At 34.4% G+C, this 25,473-nt stretch overlaps 1 protein-coding gene across 4 annotated transcripts in view; it reads right to left on the reverse strand.

Moving 5' to 3' along the window:
- Positions 1-25,473, reverse strand: part of ARMH3 (armadillo like helical domain containing 3) — a 214,464-nt gene that overhangs the window by 175,023 nt on the left and 13,968 nt on the right. For 3 of the 4 annotated variants that reach the window (XM_074295399.1, XM_074295400.1, XM_074295397.1), the window contains exons 2-6: positions 12,848-12,960; positions 9,927-9,983; positions 9,680-9,826; positions 7,315-7,422; positions 4,648-4,740 (exon numbers count right to left, since the gene is read on the reverse strand). In XM_074295399.1, the coding sequence (XP_074151500.1) occupies positions 4,648-4,740; positions 7,315-7,422; positions 9,680-9,826; positions 9,927-9,983; positions 12,848-12,949 (507 nt within the window). In that variant the 5' untranslated portion in view covers positions 12,950-12,960. Of the gene's footprint in view, positions 1-4,647; positions 4,741-7,314; positions 7,423-9,679; positions 9,827-9,926; positions 9,984-12,847; positions 12,961-16,241; positions 16,273-16,388; positions 16,431-25,473 lie in introns of all 4 variants that reach the window. The other variant, XM_074295398.1, reaches the window with a different exon arrangement.

Below are 25,473 nucleotides of genomic sequence, written 5' to 3' on the forward strand. Positions count from 1 at the left end.
TAGAAATGTTAACTTAAAAAGAGAAATATTAGCTTCCTTGTAATTCAACCATGATTTGGTAAGCACTTGTTGAGTGCAGGGTACTGTACTAGAAGCTGAGATAAAAAGTGTAGATAAGATATAATGCTTTCTCTTGTAGTACTCAGAGTGTGTGTGTGTCTGTGTACACAAAGAGAAAGACAGACATAATTATTTGGCCCACGTGGGAAACTTGCTCTAAGCAGGCAGATTCCAATGTTTCCTTTACTTCATAGAGAAGTCTCAGCAAGCTCGGAAAAATCAATTGCCCTTCACAAGGTACAAAGTCACTAAGTGTCTAAGGTAAGATTTGAAAATAGGTCTTCCAGAATTTTATGCAGCACATCACTCTGCTCATAAACATAACTATGATAAATCTAAAATAATAATGATGATAACTATATTTTTATAGTTCTTATTATGTGCTAGGCACTGTGCTAAATGTTTTGCAATTACTGTATCCTCTGATTCTCAGAACCACCCTGGGAGGTAGGTGCTATTTTCATCCCCATTTTACATATAAGGAAACGGAGGCAAACAGAGAAGAAGTGATTTCAGGGTCACACAGCTATGACTTCATGTCCAGTGCTTTCTGCACTGCCCACCACCCATTATATTTGAGGGGCAAAAGGTGGCACACATTATTACCAACTATAGTGATCAGGGAAAAGATAACATAACACTTGAGCTGGGCTTTAAAAGATATAACAAATGAAGATAGAGGGAACAGAGTGAACACTGGCATAGTAAGTAGGAAACCACAGGCAGGGTACATTCAAAGGACAGATAGCACAAAGTAAGATTTGATCACAGCACAAAGTCTGTCAAGGTGAATCACAGAAAATAAGATTGCAACATGGTACCAGATTGTGAATGCCCTAATTGTTAAATAAAGTAATGCACTTTACCCAGTGGACAACAGAGAGTCACTGAGGGATTTTAAGCACAGAAGTGACATGATTAAATAAAGAAAATTAATCTAACTGTAATGTGAAGGATGAATTTAGAGGGGAGAGAAGAGAGACAGGAAGACCTGTTAGGAGACTTCTGTGATTCTCCAAGCAAATGGTAATGAGGGCTTGAACTACAATGGTAGCAAAGGAAATAGAAAGAGAACAGAATGAAGAAATATTGTAAAGGTAGATTAACAGCAAACAAACAAAAGGAGTTGACAGCAATAGTCCAGAAGAAATTTGATAAGGGGTTAAACTAATGAAAAGGATTAAGCCAAATGATTGGATACAAAAACTGAGGGAAGGAGAAGAAGCACAGAAGGCTGGGTAAATTGGAGAACAGTGATGGTTCTGGGAGAATGGTGATGGTATTGAAAGAAACAGTGAAGTCAGAACAATGGTTTAAGGAAAAGACAATTTGTTACTCAATATCTAGCAGCCCAATATGATACACACTCCTCACAAGCACAAATGCCAAAAGAAAAAGGAACTGGAAGTTCAAGAAACTGAGAAGTGTTCATTTCTTTCACACTCCAAGAGTTTAAGCCTGATAGTTTCCTGGGATTCATTTTTCCAATATGCCAGAAAAATTCTGTATCAAAAGGTCTAGAAGAACAAGGAACAACAGTGGAGAAACAGAATGCATTGAAAATAAAACTGATCAAACATGTGGGGCCAGAGAAAAACAAAACCAGAGATGGGCCTAATCCAACAGAGAGAAAAACTGACAGAGACAAAAAAGGGTCCAGACACATGTACCTCCCAGTGAAGTAACAAAATGGTAAGATGGTAAGATACAAAGAGAAAGATGGGATCAAAAGTGGGCAGAACCCACACCTAACATGCAGTTCAAAATTAGGAAATAGGTTAGAAGAATGAGCAAACAAAAGAATCCTGTCTTAAGAAACTATTATGATTACAAAGATAAACACAGAAAAAGAATGACTCTAAAATATTTACAAACAAAACATTAAAATAAAAACACAAGTTTAACTAGAATTCTTGGAAAAAAAGGAAAAAAGATTGGGGGAGAAAGGGATAAAAATGTTTTATAAATAAAATTAGAGTGCATGAGGGAGGGGGAGAAATGGAAAATAAATTAAAATTATGGAAGAGAGAGTTGAAAAGAAATTAACAGTTTGAAGATACAAAACTTTTCCCAAGCAATAAACCCATTGAAAATGAGAATAGATCAAATAAAAGATAATGACTTCATGAGCTAATTAAAATAAAGTTTAAAAATGTTGAAAAAAATAGAAGAAAATTAAAGGCATTATAACAAAAACAAATGACCTAGAAAACAGACTAAGGAGAAAAAAAAATTAAGAATCAATGAACAATATGAAAATCATAATTTTTTTAAAAGGGCCTAGACATCATATTTCAAGAAATCATGAAATAAAAATGTTCAGATCTTTTATAACTAACCAACAAAGTAGAAACAAAACAAAACAAAAAATCCATCTATGACTAACTGAAACAAAATGAAAAGTCCTAGGAACATCATAGATTAAATGCAGATCTTCCAGGTGAAAGAAAAAATACTGCAAGCAGTAAGAAAGAAAAAAAATAGATCACATATGACTTTAGCAGACACCACTATAAAGGAGTTTGGAATATGACACAGTCAAAGGACATAGACTTACAACCAAAAATAACATACCCAGAAAAACTTAGTATAATCCTAAGGGATGGGGAAAAAAAAAAAGTCAATGAAATAGAGGGTTTCCAAGCATTCCAGATTAAAAAACTAGAGCAGCATGGAAAGTTTGAAGGGACATAAAAAAATGAACATGAGTGAACAATCACAAGGGACTATACAACTACTGACATTCTAATGAGGGGAGATGAAATATGTTCTATAATCATGGGTCACATATTGAGTCTAATTAGATGGAAAGCCTATCAATTATACTTTAATTATCTTAAAAGAATGGAAAGAGAAGGGAAAGGAATACACCAGGAGGATGAAAAGGAAAAAAATTATATCCCATAAGCAGGGGACAGAAGCAGAAGTCTACACACAAAAAATGGGGGAGTAAACAAAGCAGGTATTACTTGAAACTCATTCTCATCTGAACTAGTCGAAGAAAAAAGAATATATCCACACATTTAGTTACAGAAATACATTTCCTTAGGAAAGAAACAGGAGGAAAGTAAGAAAAAGAGGCAAGACTAATTAGAGAGACAAAACAAATTGTAACTAAGGATATACAAAAATATTTAAAGGACTTATTTTTATGACTATAAGGAATCAGTTAAATGAAGAAATAGCCATCAATCAGAAAATAGCAGAACAAGATATATGATGAAATATTATTACCTTACTGTAAAAAACAACAAATTGAATAGTTTCAGAAAATCCTAGGAAGATTTGTATGAACTGAAAATTTAAATCAGTGGTTCTTAAACATTTTGGTCTCTGAAGCTCTTTATACTCATTTGACTACCCCCTAATGAGCTTTTTTTTTTTTTTTAACTCTATCAATATCTGCAATATAGAAATGGAAACATGCTAGTATTGTTACAAAAAAAGGACTTCATCAAAGAGTTTCAGGTCTCCCAGGAGTCTCTGAACAATAATACCTCAAGAACTGCTGTTTTAAGCAATAACAATATTATAAATATGAACACCTTTGAAAGACTTAAGAACTTCCTTCAATGCAATGTCCAACCATGATTCCACAGGACTCATTATGAAACAAGCTAATCATTTCTTGATACTGAACTCTGTAGATTAAGAATTTTGCTTTTGTTTTTTTTAATGAGGCCAATGTAGAAATTTGTTTTGCTTAACTGTATATGTTTGTAGTTGTAGTCTGTAATTTATATTTTTGGGGTTTTTGGTTAATTGAGGGGAGAAAAAAAAGATTTTTCATTGATTAATTTCATTTTTCATTTCATTGATTAAAAAATTAAATAAATATCCATTTCTAAAAACTAAAAAACCCCTAAAAGATAAAAAATTATAAGATAAAAAAGATAAAATTATAAGATAAAAATTATAAGATAAATTATAAGATAAAAAAATAAAAGATAAAAGAAAGGGGCAATCAGTGGTGTCAAAAGCTGCATAGACATCACAGAACACAAGAGTTGAGAAAAGGCTGTCTGATTTAGCAGTTTAGTAAGTATTAGTAACCTTGGAGAGTCTAATTCCAGTTCAATCAAGCAAAAATCAACTGCAAAAGGCAGAGAAGGTAAGAGATGAATAAATGAAGGAAATGAATGTAAAACAGCTTTTCAAAGGGACTATGGCTGTAAAAGGGACAACAGATATAAGATGATAGCTTAAGGAGATGTCATGATCAAGTGACTATTTTTTAAGAACAGAAAAAAATTTAGCCATAATTCAGAACAATCTTGAGGCTTTCAAAAGAATAATCTCGAGTCTTATCCTCAACAGTCATGGAAGTCAATCCCCTAAAGAAATACTTTTAGAATCACACTGTGACATCATATACCACTGAGCCTGAAAACACCACTTTTCAAGGATCCAATTTCAGGATGTCTTTATCTCAGAACCTTTCTACATACCCAGTTCTAATAGTGGTATCAATATAATGCTTTTTTCTCTCATCCTTCCTTACATGAGTCTCACTTTTTAAGGATGTTTGCTTCTAATGGGAATATGGATTACTATTTAACAGAAGAACGAGCAAAGTGTGCTACTTACAGTCACCAAACAAAGGAGAAGTTTCAGACATAAACTCTTCAGACTTTCAGAACCTTCTGCACAAAGCAAGGAATCCAAACTCTCCATCAAATTCTGGAAAAGAGATTCATATGTACTTAATAAGAACAAAAGCAATGAACACCCCAAATGCCCCACATCTCCCTTATTAAACTCCTACTTGTGCTACAAATGGTAATAACTCACAATATTCAATTGGACAATTAAGTGAATGCCCCGACCTCCAGGGCCTGTCATCAGGAGGCAAGAAGAGGTAGTGTTGAGTAAAGCTCATTTGAAAGATGCTTTAGAACAGCTGTGCAGAGAAATTAATTCAATAGCCTACATCAAATGAATATATTCACAACAGATCTTTCCCATAGGCTTAATTCTCCACACTCTGGAATGAAATAATTAAGAATGGCAACTTTTTTTTTTTTTAAACCTATCATATGCCCACCAATTGGGGAATGGTATGTGAATGTAATGGAATATTACTGTTCTATAAGAAATGATGATGGGACAGCTAACTGGCGCAGTAGATAGAGCACCAGCCCTGATGTCTGAAGAACCTGAGTTCAAATCTGGTCTCAGCCAGCTATGTGATTCTGGCCAAGTCACTTAACCTCAACTGCCTCAAAAAAAAAAAAAAAAAAAAAGAGAGAGAGAGAAAGAAATGAAAAAAGAAATGATGAGCAGGCTGATTTCAGAAAAGCCTGGAAAGAGTTACCAAAAAAAGTGCTAAATGAAATGAGCAGAACCATAAGAACATTATAGACAGTTAGTAACAGCAAGATTATGTGATGATCAGGCTAATTGTACACTATTTCAAAGTCTGATTCTTTTTGTATATATATTGTATTTAATTTATACTTTAACATACTTAACATATATTGGTCAACCTGCCATCTGAGGGGGGCGGGGGAAAGAGGGGAAAAATTAGAACAAAAGATTTGATAATTGTCAATGCTGTAAAATTACCCATGTATTTATCTGGTAAATAAAAAGCCATTAAAAAAAAAAAAAAAAAAAAGATTATGTGATGATCAACTATGACAGACTTAGCTTTTCTCAGCAATGTGGGGACCTAAAATAATTCCAATAGACATGGGATAGAAAATACCACCCACAACCAGAGAGAAAACTAGGGAAACTGAATGTGGATAGAAGAATAGTTTTTTCACCATTTTTTGTTTGTTTGCTTTTTCTTTCTTATAGTTTTTCCCCTGTTGGTCTGATTTTTCTTATATAGGATGAGAAATATGGAAATATGTTTAGAAGGATTGTACTATACAACCTATGTCAGATTACTTCATGCCTTGGAAAGGGGGAAAATAAGGGAGGAAGAAAGAAAAAATTTGAAACATAAAATCTTACAAAAATGAATGTTGAAAACTATCTTTATTGAGGAAAAAAAACCCTATCATAAACTTTTCCCAATTGCATGCACTTACTAAATTAAGATACTTTCATCTATACTCACAGGTTTACATAGTGTCTGAAGACAAGCAATACTAATAGTCTTTCCCCTTTTTTCACATCAGGTATTGTCCCTCTGTTCCTACCACTGAAGAATTTATCCTTTGCTGGTCCCCCACAGAGAGACTCAAATGAAGAAATTACTTCTTCAACCACAAGTATGATAGAAACAGCAACAAAATGCTCAAAAATACACATTACTGAATAACACTGGGGAAGAACATACTCAAAGATTAGTTAACAACTCAGATGAAGCAGAAAAGAAATAGAAAAATACAAGAGAGATTTCTATGAGAGTTAGGAAACCTAGGTTTCAAGTCCTGGCTCCACCATTTACTTGCTATCAGAGCTTAACGAAATCACTTAACCACTTGACATCTCAGTTTCTGCATACATGAAATGGAAACAATAATACTTAAACTAACCACTTCAGAACTTTTATAAGGAAAATGCTTTTAAAAATGCATAATTTTTAAATTTAAAAATACTTTAAACACCATACAAATGAAAGCTGTTGTTATCAAGTATCCAAAATTTCAATAAAACTGTGTGATTTTGGAAAAAGACTCATGTTTAAATATGATTCTAAAAACTTGAATTATTTATACCTCTATAAAAATTATGCTTCATGTAAATTAAATGTTTCTTTTTCCTGACTACATTAAGTATTCTAATTTTGTTATAAAGGAAAGAAATAAAGATTTTCTGACAATGAGTTATGAGAAATCACATCTTTTAAAAGCTGACGATGATCAATAATCATTTAATTTGTAAATGAAGTAAGAAAACTGTGCATCAGAATGTGAATTTATGAAGAAAGTTTGTCATAGTTTTTAATGTTTGAAAATGAAAATACAATTGAACACAAACTAGGAATATTTAATTCATCCCATTAAAAATCCACAAATGAAAGACATAGAAATATGAAGTGATATAACAATTACATGATTTAAACAAGACAAAAATTAAAACAGCAGTGTCTCAATTACATATGTAATTGAGGGAAGTGCTATTGGCTAAATTCTAGATTTTAAAATGTTCTTGATCCAATCATTACTTTCTTTGCTGGAAAGCAAATAAAAATGTCCAAATCATCTATAATTGTTTCCTAATACAAATCTTTCATCCCATTTGTCTATAGAGAGTAGCCATTTAAAAACATATCTATAATATCTCCTGCAGAGATCTCACCTTCATGCAGAGTTCTGCCTTGTCAAAGCCCATCAGCATGTTGATAATGTCAAAACCAGAAGTGGACTTATTCTTCTGATGGACCCCTCGGATAAGTGCACAAAGGGTCTACAGAGACAACAGAAGGAATTATTTCAAAGTACAAGAACAAGCAGTTTTATCACTAGGGAAAAGATAGCCTCTAACTCTCTGAGACTGCTTAAATATTTGAATTTACAACTTGTAGTTCAATTCTCACTTTCCGCACTCAAAGATTTTAATGACCCATATATTCAATAAATATTTATTATATACCTACCCTATGTAAAGCATTCTGCCAGGCCCTGAGAAAAGCCCCACAATTTAGATAAAAGGCAACGCCTATCTTCATTTAGCTTATAAGGGAGAAGGATAAGAAATAAATGCAATCAACCATAAAATTACATGAAAAATAAGTCAGAGAGTTGCATATCAAAGTCCTATGTGAAGTCTTAAGGGGAACGCTATTACTAAACAGAAAGATCTGGGAAGGTAAGTGACTAGGGGAGGGGAGAAAAGGGTAGGGAAAACAATGTCAATGAGATGGGAAAGCACAGAGCATCTGGGGAAAAGCTTGAAAGATTGGCAGCCTAGAGTGACCGAATTAACTAAATTGTAAAGTGAAAACAAGGGAATATAAAAAATAAATATCAAAACAATAATTGCAAGAATGTGTGATGATCAATTATGAAAAACTTAGTTCTTCTCAGTGATGCAATGATCTAAAGCAATCCTAATAGACTTTGGACAGAAAATACCATCTGTATTCAAAAAAAGAACTAAGGAGACTGCATGTAAATCAACACATGCCGTGTTCATTTCTTTCTTCTGTTTTTTTTTTTTTTTAATCTCTCTTATGGTTTTCCCTTTTGCTCTGATTTTTCTCTTCCAACATAATTCATAAAGAAATATATGTTAAAAATAAATAAAAAATAAAATACATTTTCAAAAAAAAATTAACTTAATAAACAAACAAATAAATAAATAAAGTTTGGCAGGTAACCCAGCACCAAAAATAGAAAATCTTGAAAAGATGGGAAAGGTATTTGAACTTTATCTTGGAAACCAATATGAACTCATTAACAATTTTGTAGAAAGAAATGACATGAACAAATCTATGCATAAGAGAAATCATTCTATCATTGATACAAAAGATAGATGCAATCACAGGATAGATGCAATCACAGAATGTTTGAAAAACATTCATACAGAAATAATAAAAGCAATAGGAGCAGCAGTAACTAAGATTTTTAATAAATTCTCTTTTTCTTAAGAGCCTGCTTATTAAGAGGATTGATTCCCTCCCTAAGTTCAGCAGGATCACCTTATTATCATGTGGTTAAATGTGGTTTGCTGAGCAAAACCAAGAACTGACTAGAAAATGACAAGGAAGCAAGCTTTCATCTCAAGACACTCACATCTCAAACAACCTCATCTCCTCAAATGCTCCATTCACAAAAGCCCTTTGTTTTCATCTTCCAGTACTCTAGTCCTCCTCCACCCAAGGTCAGGCATCAGTGATTCCTGGCAATGAATTATCCTCCCTCTTATTCTCTGTACTCTTGTTCTTTCTAGTGCCCATCCCAAGAAATCTCTGTTCCTCCATTAGAGAGACTTAATAGGGTCATTCCAGTGGGTCTTTAATAGCAGTGTCATTGAACTAGAAGGATCACCATCCAACACTCAAAAGCCTTACTCATCACAACAGTGGCTACTGCCATTTAATAAAACTCATTTTTCCATAAAAACAAACAATACTGGGACAGACTTAATTACTTCATTTGCACCAAATTGAGAACTTTATCACACATACCAATAAAGTAAGGAACTGCATTTATAAGAAGTGCAACTTCATAAAAAGCATCCCAATAAAATTCGTTGTTCTCTTATTAACTATTCCTACTCTGGCCTTCTTGACAACCAAATGAGCTGATACCCTGAAACAGAATCTTCCCCTCAGGGTCATAGTCAAAGGAGTAACTATTGACAACTAGAAAAAAATCTCCAAAATTCTATCTGGTGTTACTACTTACTGAGTCAGAATGATTATTTAACCACTCTTTGGGCATCAGTCTACCCCTCCATTCCTTAAGCATACCAAAGGCCTCTGTCAGAGGGTCTGCCTTAATACTTGAGATTCGATTGTAAAGATTAACAAAATTGTACTGTTAGAATAAACTTGTCTTAAAGAATATTCCCAGACAAATATGGTACAAGCATTGCCATTTTTAAAAATACTTTAAACCCACAAATGAGTTTAGAGTGAATGGAATTCCCCACCCTGGTCAACATCTGTAATACTTCATCCTTCTACTAAGTGAAAATCCTTTGTCTCTCAGCATTGTACCTGTAATGCATTGACAACCCGAATTGGGTGTTCCTCTCCCAAAGCCTGTATACAGTGTTGAAACAAACAATTAATGTTATCTTTGATCTTCATTAATTCTTCTCCATCCAGAGATTCCAACTTGCCCTCAAGGTAGTCCAGATTCACCTGCCAGCAAAAGAGCAAAGATCTGAGTGTATTTCCTGTGCAAAGCTGAGAAGGTAGTCTTAGCTACAGGGAAATTTGAAAAGGTATAATCTAGCCTTACCTTCATGAGGAAGAGCTCCTCCCAGAATCGAGGGCTGCATTTACTGGGGTCCTCAGTCTGAAATAAACACAGAAAGGATTCAGCATCCCCAACACAATCCTTGATTAACAGCATACTTTGAGTAGGGAATCATCATCCAAAGTTCATCTCAACTTTTGAGACTGATTTTTAAGTACTTTTAACATTTTTGTTCATTCTAAAATATTTTAAAAGTATAGGGAAGTTCTTTCTCAAATTGTACTGTACACAAGAATCTTTCTCCCTTATAGACAGTATAGAAATAATTGAAAAGATTTTCCTCAGACTTTTTCCTCCAATCCTTCTCTCAGACAACTTGTGGACGGGTAAGTAATAGCCTCAATGTAGAGAAGAAAATGATATCCAGAAGTGACTTGCCCCAAATCACAGAATTAGCAGCTAGTAGAGCAATAACTAGAAGCCAGTTGTAGTACTTCAAAATCCAGATCTTTTTCTACTATACTTGGGGCCCATTCTATCTGTGGGCCATTTACTTCTGCTTAATCTTAGTATCCTTTTTATTAAATTTATATCAACATAGAGTGTAAGGGCCCTTTAAATGGGCGCCACAGTGCATCAGGAGATTGAGGCCCGGAAATAATTTCTGTGGATATTAGGACTGCCCTTGGGCGGGATCCTGGCCATATTGAGATAGCTTCGTAATGGGTGACTCTCTCGCTGATTGGCTGTGTGTGTGACCTCACAGGCCCTATGTAAGCCCACTGCAGGCAGCAAACGCCCTCTTTAACCTCGTGCTCTTGACCCTGGCTCCCTAGCCTGGGTGGCCAAGCCAAGATGGGTAGCCAAAAGAGGTAAGGGTTTTGGTAGTGAACACGTGGGTCTTCTGACCAGGTGTTCACTCGGGAACCAACAAGTCAGGGCATCAGTTAGGGCATTATGTGAGTAGGTATAATAAAGGCTTTTAAGATTACACGTGGTTGTTCTTGAGTGCGCTACCGGTTATTAAGCTATAGATTCAAGAGATTGTGGCCAGAGACCTTAGAAGGCCTCAGAGGAGGCGAGCCGGGTAGAGCTCACACTGCAAAGGACAGTGGTCAAAGGTACTCTGGTGGGTCTAGGACAGACTAGTAATTGTAACTGCCAGGAGAGCACGTTACAATAGAGTGTTAGCTTTAAAAAATTAGGATATTTGAAAACAAATGCTAAAAAATTTGAAACTTTGCTTAAAACTACAGAAAACTACAAACTTCTGAGAAATTTGTGAATTACAAGAAACTACTAACATTTCCTGGTAAAGATGACTTTAATGGCCTAACAAAGTTTACCAATCATTGGACTTACATTATCCCACCTTAAGGGAACCCTTTCAATGGCCTAAAATAGTAATAGGGCCATCTTTTCCAGAACCATGAAAGACTGGCAAATGGGTTGGAAGCTCCCTTACTAAAGCTTTATCTTATACTTATGGCTCTCTAGTACGTTTATTCTGTCTGAATGTCTACTTATATAGTCTGAATAACTGACCTAGCAATTTAAATTTGGAATGTTTTTAATATACACTCCCTCTTCTATCTCTTAGAATTTCTATCTGCTTTTAAAACTCAGCTCTAGAGTTCACTGCTACATGAAGTATTTCTTGATACCTCTCTGTATTACTTTTTATTTACTTTGCACATAATTTGTATTTCTCTCAGTAGAATGTAAATTCCTTAAAGGCAATAACTATTTGATTTTTGTCTTTATATCCTAAGCACATGGTCCCAAAGACATAAGGCACATTTAAGAATTTAATTGAATTGAATGAACTCAATGACTTATGGTCTTTATTACTGTCAATAATCACATCCTAAATTTTTTAAGGTTTATAGCCTTCTGATGCTTTTTCCAAATCTATGTCCTCTATTTAAGAAGGGTTCCACCTAATTATGCCAATTTTGAAATACACAGAGTGTATTTTAGGATGTCAGGAAGAGATACTTGGGTTAATAACCTTAAGCTATGATAGTTCTGCATTATCTCCAAACATCAAAGAAATTTCTGATCTGTTTTCTAATAATACATCAGTTACCTTACATAGTTAGGAAATATTCTAGATAAAAAGTTTCCCCTTGATAACTGAAGGTTGACTCTTTAAGCTATTAGCCCTAATCCTTTTTTTGTTTCAAACCTCTACAACATACTATTTTCCCATCTTAGTATAAACAGAACATACTAGACATAACTTTTCCTTAATAATTCATGAGCAATATTACAATTGATGTTTGTGCTACACTAAATACCATGGATTTAAAACAGTAGGCTAAATCTGACTCCCACAATACTCCCAAAGTACACAATTCTATAACTAAATGTTATTCCTATTATGAATTTGATTCCTTGGCATTTTACTTTTTGCAGAAAAGATTAATACAGAATGCTTAAGAGTTAATTCAGCAAGTATTTATTATGAGCTTACTACTGTACTGGATGTTGGCAATACAAAGAAGAAAAACATAATCTCTGTTTTCAATGAGTCTCAATTCCTTGATCTCCTAGGTGCTACGTAGAGTAGCAGTGTACAATAGCAACCTTTTCCTAAATTGTCCCAGTGCCCTCAAAGTGTACTTTGACTATCATTCAAATTTTTTTTTTAAATTTCCAATCAGTAGCCACTTTAATTGATGCCCTCAGTTAGATTTCCTGTAAAATGACTGTGGTAATAGGTTCTGAAAAGAGTCAAAAATCCTAAGACTTTGAAGCTAGGAGGGAATTGAAGATATGTTTTCCTAAAGTATTTCAGGTAAAAAAGGCTCTCTAAACAAAATTCAGGACAGAAGTCTTTCATGTTCTTTTCTTTATTTATTCACCCTTCCCACTGTTTCACAATGTTTCCCCCACTACTAAGAGTAAACTTAAGCAAAAAGGGAATAAAGGGGTCAAACCCATTTTCAAATAGAGCTCACCATGAAGATTTCATCATACATCAGCACCACCTTCTCCTTTAGTGGTTTTTTGGAGGCTGAGGACTTGCGAAGCAAACCCCCCCTCTTCTCCACTTGGGCCATAATTCCAAAGCCTGAGAAAAGAAAATCAAAGTCAGTGATTGATGCTAGTCTATACATGCTCTTGTCCACAAGCAGACACAGCCTGCTGAGATAATTTTTAACAGATGAGAAACTTTTTCACAAAGAGAATGAAATGATAAACAACCATGCTACAAACTTGGGCATGAGTCCAACTCAAATCAAATTTAGGGTACTGCTCCCCAATGTGGGTAATGCACGACACTGAAATCCATACTTGGCTTTGGGCATACCACATTTAATATATGAAATACTTAAGCTTAGAGTAGTTCCTAAACCAAGCAGAAGAGTCTCATAATCATCATCTCTAATGGATCAGGCTGTGCTTTTGAGGTGAAATAAAGAATGCAGAAAGCATAATGCCCACAAACCAAAACTAAAGTTAAGTTTCAAATATTGATTGAGGTCTGAACCATTAAGGCAGGAAGTATGCCATGAACTGATGTGCTACATTGATTTCCCCAAATGAAGTAGGTCCATATTGCTGCAAAATGCTTGACCTTCACTACCTCATAAATCACACTGCATTTTATAGTCCTCAGAAACTCCTTTGTGAAAGGATTCCAAGCAAAAGATACCACCTAAAAGTCCACAAATAAAATGATTTTAAAGGAATAACCAAATTTGTTGATTAGCACTGCTTTAAAGTTTAAGAAGACATACACACACATATGACATATCTGTGTATAAATGGATATAATTGTTTATTTACATATATATACAAACACGTGTTAAATGTGTGTATATATATCCCTGCCTGCATTTGTATGGGAAGGTATATATCAGAGTTCATGTGTTTTCTGAATATATACAATATAATTTATCCCCTACCTTTCTAATCTTGAAGTGTATCTCAAAAAAATTTTTCTTCAAATGAAATCTCAAAATTCTTAGTACTCCTAGACAGACTCCTGACTTCCCATACTCTATTTCAGAGTATCAATTCCCTAGTTCTCTCTCACCCTTCTGGAAAGTTTAAAATTTATACACAAAACTCCCTACTCCTTCCTACCTTTCTCATGTTATTTTATAGTTTACAATTGTTTTCTGTTTACTCAGTGACAATATACTTTTTGGAAAAATACTGCCATCTCTCCAAAGAGATATTTTCTCAAGATCCCAAGATAATTCTAATTCTTCAAAGGTCTATGGGGATAATGCAAGACTTCTTAAATCTTTTTGTGTCCTGAATCCCTTTGGCAGTATGATGAGTTTATGGACCACATCTCAGAGTAATGAATTTAAATGCATACAAAAAATGCATAAAATTACAAAGGAAACCAACTAAATTGAAATATTGTTATTAAAATTAAAAAACAAATTAAGAGCCCCTGGTATAATGGAAACACCAATGGATTTGTAGGAAAGTCCTAGGTTCAAAACCTACCTCTGTCATTCATTGACTGTATGACACTAGGCAAGTCACTTAGCCTAAGACTCAATTTTGTCATCAACAAATCAAAAGCATTAAATTACTACCTCAAGGGACTGTTGTGAAGATCAAATTTAAAACAAAGTAAATATAATATCAATTCCTGTTAAAAATCTGGAAAACATAGGAATAAACAGAGCTTAAAATGTTAAGTAGTATAACTACCTAAAAGCAAGAGGCAACATCACCTATGACAGAGATAAAATAAACTAGAAGCCTTTCCAATAAGACCAGGTTTAAAGTAAGGATGTCCACTGTTACCATTACCATTCAATATTGTATTAAAAATGTTATTATAACAATAAGATAAGAAAAAATTAAGGAAATAAGCACAAGCAAAGAGAAAACAATAGTATCACTTTTCCAGGTAATATGGTATCTGTTTAGAGATCCTGAAGAATCAAATGAAAAACAACTGAAATAACTTCAGCAAAGTAGAATATAAAATAAAACCATACAAACCAACAAAATTCAGCAGAAATAGAGAAAGGCATTTTAAAACTACATACAGTATAATATATATGGGAGTTTACCTTCCAAGATACACATAGGGACTCTTATGAACATAACTACAAAACATTTTTCAAACAAATAAGGACCTATCTGGAGCCAAGCCAATATAATAAAAATACTAATACTATCTAAATTAATTTATTTATTCAGTACCAGACCAGCCAAACACCTATGAATTGCTTAATAGAGCTAGGAAAAACAATTACAAAATTCATTTAGAGGAACAAAAGGTCAAGAATATCAAGAGAATCAAAAATCTATATATGTATAGGGGGAGGGATAAAGAGAACCTAGGAGCACCAAATCTCACATTATACTAGATAGCTATTATCACCAAAACAATTTGGTACTAAGAAAGAAATAGGTTGTTCAATGAAACCGTAAATATATAATATATTATTAACACATTTGTGTTTGATTAACCCAAAGATCCCAGTTACTGGGGATGGAATTCAGAATCTGCAAAAACTGTTCAGAAAACTATTAGGTAGTATGGGAAAAACTAGGCATAGACCAATGCTTCATAGCATATACCAAGATAAATTCAAAATATATATAACATTTAGATATAAGGTTGATTTCATAAGCAAATTATTAGAGAAGGGAAGAAATTACCTATCAGATCTATGCATAGCAGAAATATTCAAGACAAGTGAGGTTCACAGGAGGTAAAACAGGTAATTTTAATGACATAAAATTAAAAGTTTTTACACTAACAAAAATAATGCAACTAAAATTAGAAGACAGACAGAAAATTGGTGGAGGGGATCTCTGCAGCAAGTTTCTCTGAAAAATGTCTCATTTCTCAAGTATATAGAGAAATGAGTCAAATTTACAAAAATAAGAACTATTCCTCAAATGATAAAAGGTCAACGCATATGAACAGGTAATTTTTAAAGGAAGCAATCCAACCTGCCAACAGTCATATGAAATCACCATATAATTGGAAGAATAAAAAATAAACAACCTAAGATGACAGAAAAGGACAATAACAAATACTGGAGGGGATGTGGGGAAAAAAGGTATCTTAATATACCATTGATAAAGTTATGAACTAGTTTCCATTCTAAAGAGCAATTTGCCCAAAAAGCAATTAAACTTTTGATCCAGAAATATCACTACTAAGTCTAGACCCTGGAGATCAAAGAAAGTGGAAAATGACCCATATGTACGAAAATATTTATAGCAGCTCTTTTTCGTAGTGGTGAAGAACTGGAAATTGAGATGGTGTTCATGAAATGGCTGAAGAAATTGTAGCATATAAATGTGATGGACTACAAATCTCAAATGACAAAAGTGATAATTTCAGAAAAATCTGGGATGACTTACATGAACTGATACAAACTGAAGTGAGCAGAACCTAGAGAACAATTTACACAAAAATAGCAGTCATAAAGATAATCAACTTAATTGATTAATAAAAAACTTAATAATTCTAATCAACACAATGATACATGATACTTTGAAAAGACTCACCTCCAGATAGGAAATTGATAGATTCCAGTGTATAAGTTAAAGCTTTTTTTTGTTTGTTTCATTAGGGGGAAGAAGGGAAAAAAGAAACACAGTTAATGTAGAAATCTGTTTTGCTTGACTTCATATTTGTAATAGATTTTATAGTTCTTGCCTTCTAAATAGAGTGCGGAATAGATGAACAGAGGAAAATAATTTGAAGCTGAAAATAAATAAATAAATAAATAATGAAAATCACTGGTGACCCAAAAGGCAACTGAGAGATGAATGTTAGGCATAAGTTAGCTGCAATATATATCTAACCATTATTGATACATAATAAAAGACACAAGGGAATAAATTCCTGGAGAAGAAAGTGGGCCAATCAGATTATGAAAGCAAGGGTTCCCCTACAATGTAAATAGTACTAGAGAAAAAGCTTTAGCAGATTGGGCAAGCCCTTTTAGAGGATCTATGGAAAAATATGTACAATAGTTTCACAAGATAAGCTATGGATAGGCTATGATCTACACCAATAGGGACCATACCTATATACCCAATGACCTGGTGCTTTGATATGATTTTTAATTAATAGAATTTTTTCCCCAATTACAAATGAAGATAGTTTTCAACATTCATTTTTATAAGACTTTGAGTTCCAAATTCTTCTCCTTCACGTCCTTTCCTCCCCACTCCCTAAAGCAGCAAAGCACTCTGATATGGATTATATATGTGTAACAGTATAAACTTTTTTTTTTTTTTTTTTTTTTTTTTTTGCTGAGGCGATTAGGGTTAAGTGACTTGCCCAGGGTCATACAGCCAGGAAATGTTAAGTGTCTGAGACCACGTTTGAACTCAGGTCCTCCTGACTTCAGGGCTTGTGTACTATCCACTGTGCCACCTAGCTGCCCCAGTATAAACCATCTTAACCAAACTCAAGGGGAGAGAAAGGAGACAAGGGAAGAGGAAGAGGATGAAGAAAGGAAGGATGGACAAGAGGGAAGAAGAGAGAGAGAGGCAGGGAAGGAAGAAGAAAGAAGGAGAGACAGACAGACAGACTAGAGTAGCAAGAAAGTTCAAAAGCACCAGAGACAAGCAGGACAAGCTAGAAGTTATGTGTTGAAATTATTATGCACTCAAAAGTAAGCTCTATACAACAGAGGCAATTTCAAACACAATCCTTTTCTTTTATTATAAAATACATACACAAATATTCATCTTATTTGGTGTTTAAGTTCAGAATTTTTTTTTTAATAAGAAAAAAGGAGTCAGAACTAAAGAAAACTAGGAGCAGATTCCTATTAGATAAGTATTTTCATTTTTCAGTCCCATCCCACCCTTGTGACTCCATTTGGGGTTTTCTTAGTAAGATACTACAGTGATTTGCCATTTTCTTCTTCAGGTCATTTTACAAATGAGGAAACTGGGGGGAAAGGGTTAAGTGACTTGCCCAGGGTCACACAGCTACTAAGTATCTGAGGCCACATTTGAACTCAAGAAGATCCCCTGCCGCTTAGACAATTAGTGGGTTACTTAAACAATCCAAGTAACAAGGGTCTGTGTGAAGGCAGTAGTAAAAGGAATAGAGAAGGGGGAAAATGTGAGAAATGTAAAGAAGAGTTAATAAGATGTGGTAACTTATTAGATGTTAAAAAGAAGTGAGCAGGAAGAGTCAAAGCTAACGCCAGAATTTCCTGCATGGGAAACAGAATAGAGTACAGTACTACTGAAACAGCTAAGTGACACAGTGGACAGAAAGCTGGGCTTGGGATTCAAAGTGTCCCAGACACTTCCTAGATGTTTCACCCTGGGCAAATTATTTGATCTCTATGTACTAGATTTGGGAGTCAAGTGCAAAAAAGGTCCTAAATAATTGAACCTTCAGTTATATTAGAGATTGTCAAGATAGAATAGAGAGAAAAAAAGAGAAGAGGGTCAAGGACAGAGCTTTTAGCAATTATCTTAAAAGGTCAAGAGTTGCCAGAGAAAAGTAAAAATATGGGGAAATGTAATATATCAAAACCCAAATGAGAAGCAAACTGGCCAGTATTAAAAAACAGAGGTCAAGAAAGAAAAAGTTTGAAAAAGGCCATTTATTTATAAATTAATAAGTCAAGTCACATAATCTTTGAAAGATCAATTTAATCTGTACACCAAGATCAGGTCAAAATGGGTTCATGATCTAGGAATAAAGAATGAGATTATAAATAAATTAGAGGAACATAGGATAGTTTACCTCTCAGACCTGTGGAAGAGTTATGAATTAATGTCCAAAGAAGAACTAGAGATCATTATTGATCACAAAGTAGAAAACTTTGATTATATCAAATCGAAAAGTTTTTGTACAAACAAAATCAATGCAGATAAGATTAGAAGGGAAACAATAAACTGGGAAAATATTTTTATAGTCAAAGGTTCAGATAAAGGCCTCATTTCCAAAATATATAGAGAATTGACTCTAATATATAAGAAATTAAGCCAATCTCCAATTGATAAATGGTCAAAGGATATGAACAGACAATTCTTGCATAAAGAAATTGAAACTATTTCTAGTCATATGAAAAGATGCTCCAAAACATTATTAATCAGAGAAATGCAAATTAAGACAACTCTGAGATACCACTACACACCTGTCAGATTGGTTAGAATGACAGGGAAAGGTAATGCAGAATGTTGGAGGGGATGTGGGAAAACAGGTACACTGATAACATTGTTGGTGGAACTGTGAATACATTCAGCCATTCTGGAGAGCAATTTGGAACTATGCTCAAAAAGTTATCAAACTGTGCATACCCTTTGATCCAGCAGTGCTACTACTGGGCTTATATCCCAAAGAAATACTAAAGAAGGGAAAGGGACCTGTATGTGCCAAAATGTTTGTGGCAGCCCTTTTTGTAGTGGCTAGAAACTGGAAAATGAATGGATGTCCATCAATTGGAGAATAGTTGGGTAAATTATGGTATATGAATGTTATGGAATATTATTGCTCTGTAAGAAATGAACAGCAGGATGAATACAGAGAGGTTTGGAGAGACTTACATGAACTGATGCTGAGTGAAATGAGCAGAACCAGGAGATCACTATACACTTCAACAACAATACTGTATGAGGATGTATTCTGATGGAAGTGGATATCTTCAACATAAAGAAGATCCAATTCACTTCCAGTTGATCAATGATGGACAGAAACAACTACACCCAGAGAAGGAACACTGGAAATTGAATGTAAACTATTTACACTACTGTCTTTCTACCCAGGTTACTTCTACCTTCGGAATCCAATTCTTACCGTGCAACAAGAAAATTGAATTTGCACACATATATTGTATCTAGGTTATACTGTAACACATTTAATATGTATGGGATTGCCTGTCATCTAGGGGAGGGAGTAGAAGGAGGAGGGGAAAAATGAATACAAGGGATAATGTTAAAAAAAAAAAAATTACTCATACATATGTACTGTCAAAAAAAATTATAATTATAAAATTAACCCTTTGACCCAGCAGTGTTGCTACTGGGTTTGTATCCCAAAGAGATCTTAAAGAAGGGAAAGGGACCTGTATGTGCAAGAATGTTTGTGGCAGCCCTCTTTGTGGTGGCCAGAAACTGGAAACTACGTGGACGTCCATCAATTGGAGATTGGCTGAATAAATTGTAGTATATTAATGTTATGGAATATTATTGTTCTGTAAGAAATGACCAACAGCATGATTTCAGAAAGGTCTGGAGAGACTTACATGAACTGATGCTGAGTGAAATGAGCAGGACCAGGAGATCATTATATACTTCAACAACAATACTGTATGATGATCAAGTCTGATGGACGTGGCCCTCTTCAACAATGAGATGGACCAAATCAGTTCCAATAGAGCAGTAATGAACTGAACAAGCTACACTCAGCTAAAGAACTCTGGGAGATGAATATGAACCACTACATAGAATTTCCAATCCTTCTAATTTTGTCCACCTGCATTTTTGATTTCCTTCACAGGCTAAATGTAGACTATTTCAAAGTCCGATTCTTTTTGTTCAGCAAAACAACTGTTTGGTCATGTATACATATATTGTATTAAATTTACACTCTAACATATTTAACATGTATTGGTCAACCTGCCATTTGGGGGGAGGGAGGGAGAGGAGGGGAAAAATTGGAAAGAAAAAAAAAGTTTTTGCAATTGTCAACGTTGTAAAATTACCCATGCAAATATCGGGTAAATAAAAACTATCATTATTTAAAAAAAAAAAAAAAAAAGAAAGAAAGAAAGAAAGATCAATTTCATCTAACATCAGGAAAGATTGATTTCAAAGGGCAAAAGAAAGAGTGGATGGTAAGGAAATAGAAGTGTTAGGTAAAATCAACATTTTCCACAAATTCAGTTCTTAAAAGGCAAATGGAAGACCTTTGGGAGAATGGGGCAAGGTATGAATATATTTTGAGACAGTTAAAAAGGAATCAATAGAGAATGAGAAGTCAAAGACTAAGGACAAAGAAGGGGATAACTTATGGAGATGGAAAGAAAAAGGATCAAATAGAATTAAGTCTTACTGAATAGAGATATCTTTCTCCTTCTGAGAAAGGAAGATGATAGTGAGAAATTGTAAAGAGGAGAAGAAGAAAATTAAGGGATTCACACTCCACTAAGCATTGAGTGTTTTCTATTTATTCTGTAAAAAGGTTTTATAAGAATGGGGAGTTACTTTCAAATTAAGAAAAAAAGAAAAGTTTTCACTGTTAACTGTGAGAAATGAGATAAGGAATTAGTAACAGAAATGAAAAGGTTGTAGTACTAAGGATCTAGCTAAAGTAATGGACATAAATTATAGTGAGCTTAATTTCAAGATGTTCTACAGAGATCATGTTATAATCTGAATTATTAGTATTTGTGTATGCTTCATCTTCTCAATTAAATTATAAGCTCCTTGAGGATAAAGCTATGTCACTCCAGCTTTCCTTCATAAATGTTTAATTTAATTGAATTGAATAAGCAAAAAAGGCTTATTGATTGGTTAATTCTGGTAGAGGTAGAAAAAAAATTTTTTTTTAAAGCTGAAAAGTTTTACTAACTTATCACTAACTCTACTAAGACCTCACTAAGTCCTCAAATCCAATTATAGTCCAGAGAAAAATAGAAAAAACAGAACAGAGAGAACACACTGTTGGGCAATTTCCATCATATTGATCATGGCTTTGCCTTTAAAGCATGAAATACAACCCCTACTCAAAACATCTCTGCGTCTTTTAAATAGGTTGTCATGAGGAAGATGTCCTTATCGGGGAAAAATAAATTGGAAATCAAGAGTATCCTATTAAAATAAATCAAAAGCAATGCAATTCCAAGCTTGTGGATATATAGATCTTGTGTGCACTCAGCTTCAACCAGTTGATTAGCAGAAGTCACAAGGCCCTGAATTGCCAAGTATGCAGGCCTGTTTACAAACATGCCTCTCAGAGGATTTATAATTAGATTACAGCTAATCAATGTCTATGGTAAATTTAATCAAGTCACTTTTCCCTGTTCAGGAATCAATAGGTTCTAATAAGTTGAAGGGGATAGCAGGAAGAAAAAAAACACAATTCAATACAAAGCACCAAATTTTTTACAAAATGAAATTCTTTTCATCACTTCATTTCCATGTGTAGGTTGATGAGATTCAGCCAAGGGCTTCCATTATTTCACTGGTCCTAGTCATTAAGTCAGATACCATATGGCAAAGCCATGTATTTGGGAACCCATAAAAGAAAGAACTTACTCCCTATCCCTACCCAACTCAAAGTTTATAGAACAAGTGTTTCTGGGACAGGAAAATAAGTAAGATAGAGAAAAATTCCAAATCCAAAGATTTGCTTCAGGTCCCAGAAATTGAGCATGCCTCTCAGACATCAAAGTCAGATTTTAAGGGGCAATAAATTCCAGTCCACTCTAACAAGCATTTTTTAGTGCCTTTCAGGACCTGACACTGTGCCTAGTCAGTTGGGATACAAAAATGAGGGCAAAGCAGTCCTGTAACAAACAGCTTACAATGGAAGTGGGGATAGAGAGGAATATGAAAATAGATAAGAAAATATAAAATATATAAGAAAAAAGACAAATATCTAGCAGGAAAAACATTAACAACTGGGAAAAAAAAAACTCCTCTCATGACATTAGACTTGAAGAAAACTAGGGATTTTATGAAGCAGGGATGAAATGAGTGCATTCCAGTCATGAAATCAAAATGCAGAGATAGGAAAATAGAACACCATAAATAAGGAAAGCAAATACTCCAATTTGGTTGGAATGGAGAGTGAGTGAAAGAGAGTAATGAGCAGTAAGTATGCAAAGTTAAGCAGAAATCTGACAGCGAAGAACTTTAAAGGCAAAAAAAAAAGAAGTCTCAATTTGTTCCAGAGGCAACTAGTAGCCATCACAGCTTCTAGCAAAACACCTTCAATAGGTCCCAAGGTCTCCTGCACCCAGAGCCATCCTCAGTCATCCTAATCTATATCTGACCACTGGGCCCAGATGTCTCTGGAGGAAAAAATAAGAGAGGTAACCTCACAAAGCCCTCTCTCACTTAAATCCATGTCATGACATCACTTCCCTGATATGTAAATGAAAGACAAAAAAGCAACATAGGGCAGAGTAGTAAAATACTCAGATGTGTCTTAGGAAGGTCAATTTGGAAATTTAGAATAAAGATTGGTGAGAGAATAAACTGAAGGCAAAAAAAATTAATAACACAAGGTTATTGTAACAGTACAGATTATAGGTAACAAGGTCTTACATTAAGATGGTAACCATGGGGGCAGCCAGGTGGCACAGTGGATAGAGCACCAGCCCTGAAGTCAGGAGGACCCGAGTTCAAATCTGGCCTCAGACACTTAACACTTCCTCGATGTGGGACCCTGGGCAAGTCACTTAACCCCAATTGCCTCAAAAAAAAAAAAAAAAAAAAAAAAAAGATGGTAACCATATTGAGTGGAGAAAAGAAAACAAAAATGAGCATGTTATGGAGACGGAATCTGTAAGACCTGGCAATTGGCTGGTTGGAAGAGTTTGAAATGGGAGGAAAAGGGTGAAAAGTGAAGAAGGACAAGATGTAGCTCTGAGTCTACAAACCTGGAAAACCAAAAGGATGGGGGGGGGGGGGTGCCTTCAATAGCAATAGGAAAATAGAGAGAAAGAAAAGTGTTGAAGATAATGGGTTTTGTTTTAAACATGGAATGTTTAGGATGCTGGTAGAACACTAAATACAAATGTCTAGTAGGCAATTAGTGGATTTATAGAACTAGAGTTCAGGAAAGATACAGATACAGAAGTCATAATCTTATATGTTATCTGCATACAGATAATAATTAAACCCATGAAAAATGATGAATTAACCAAGAAAGTGAAAAGAGAGAAGAGGATCCAGGACAGAATTATGGGGAATATATGCTTACATAGTGAGCAGAATGGATGATGGTCCAGGTGAAAAAAGACAGAAAAGGAATAGTCAAGCAGGAGGAGAAATCAGAATCAAGAAAACCAAGAAGGAAGAAATTTCCAGAATAAGTGGTGATTAACATCAAAAAAGATGAAGTCTTTATTTCTAAAATATATAGAGAACTGACCCTAATTTATAAGAATTCAAGTCATTCCCCAACTGATAAATGATCAAAGAATATGAACAGACAACTTTCAGATAAAGAGATTAGTCATTTCTAGTCATATGAAAATATAATCTAAATTACAATAAATTACAATTAAGACAACTCTGAAGTACCACCTCACACCTCTCAAATTGTCTAAGATGACAGAAAAAGACACTGATAAATGTTGGGAGAATGTGGGAAAACTGGAACACTTTGTTGATGGACTTGTGAAATAATCCAACCATTCTGTAGAGCAATTTGGAACTATACTCATTGGGCTGTAAAACTGTGTATAGCCTTTGATCCAGCAGCATCAGTGAGTCTATATCTCAAAGAAATAATAAAAAGGGAAAAGAACTCATATAGCAAGGAACTGGAAACTGAGTGGATACCCATTAATTGGGGTAATAGCTGAAGAAGTTATAGTATATGAAAGAAATGGATTATTGTTCTATAAGAAATGATGAGCAGACTGATTTCAGAAAAGCCTACATGAACTGATATTGAGTGAAGTAAGCAGAACCAGGAGAACACTGTATACATATAGCAGCAATAAAATTATGTGATGATCAACTGCGACAGACTTGGTTCTTCTCAACAATGTTGTGATTCAAGGCAATTCCAATAAATCTGGGATGAAAATTACCAATCACATCCAGAGAGCAAGCTATGGTGACTGAATGTGGAAAGAAGCATTATTTTCATCTTTTTGTTTGTTTGTTTTTCTTTCTCATGTTTTTTTTTCCCCCTTTTGGTATTATTTTTCTTACACAATGACAAATGTGAAAATATGTTCAAAAGGATTGCACATATTTAACCTATATCAGATTGCTTGCTGTCATGGGAGAAGGGAGATAAGGAAGAGAAGAAGAAAATTTAGAACACAAATTTTTATAAAAATATATGTTAAAAAATATTTTTATATGTGAAATAATCACACACACACACACACACACACACACACACACACACAAAGATGAGGCCTGAAGAAAGGCCATCAGATCTTGCAATTAAAAACATCATTGGTAACTTTGGGGTAGAGGAGTTTCAGTTGAGTGATGAAAACAAAAAACAGATTACAAAGAGTAAGAATGAGTGAAAAGAGAGAAAGTGAACACAATAAGACAAGAAAGTCTAGGAGACTAGAAACGAAGAAGAAACACAGGACGATAATTTGCAAAAATGGTATGGTGAGATAAAGGTTTTTTTGTTGCTTTGTTTTTGGTTATAAAGGAGAGAACTGGATCTATGTTTTCAGTAAAAAATCCAGTAGATAAAAGGAGAAAATGATTGTAGAGGCAAAATGTTAGAGAAGATAAGAGACAATAAAATCAAAGGCATAAGGAAACAAGCTGTGCAAATAAGGGGAGAGGTGCCACCTCTTTCATCAAAGTGTTTAACAAAGGAAAGAATTAAGATCTAGAGGAAAAGAAATTCATAGTGAATAACCTGTGTTTTCTCAATAAAGCACAAGGTGCTAATGAAAAGGAGAAG

The sequence above is a fragment of the Sminthopsis crassicaudata genome, chromosome 2, assembly GCF_048593235.1.
Source record: "Sminthopsis crassicaudata isolate SCR6 chromosome 2, ASM4859323v1, whole genome shotgun sequence".
NCBI classification, from domain to species: domain Eukaryota; kingdom Metazoa; phylum Chordata; class Mammalia; order Dasyuromorphia; family Dasyuridae; genus Sminthopsis; species Sminthopsis crassicaudata.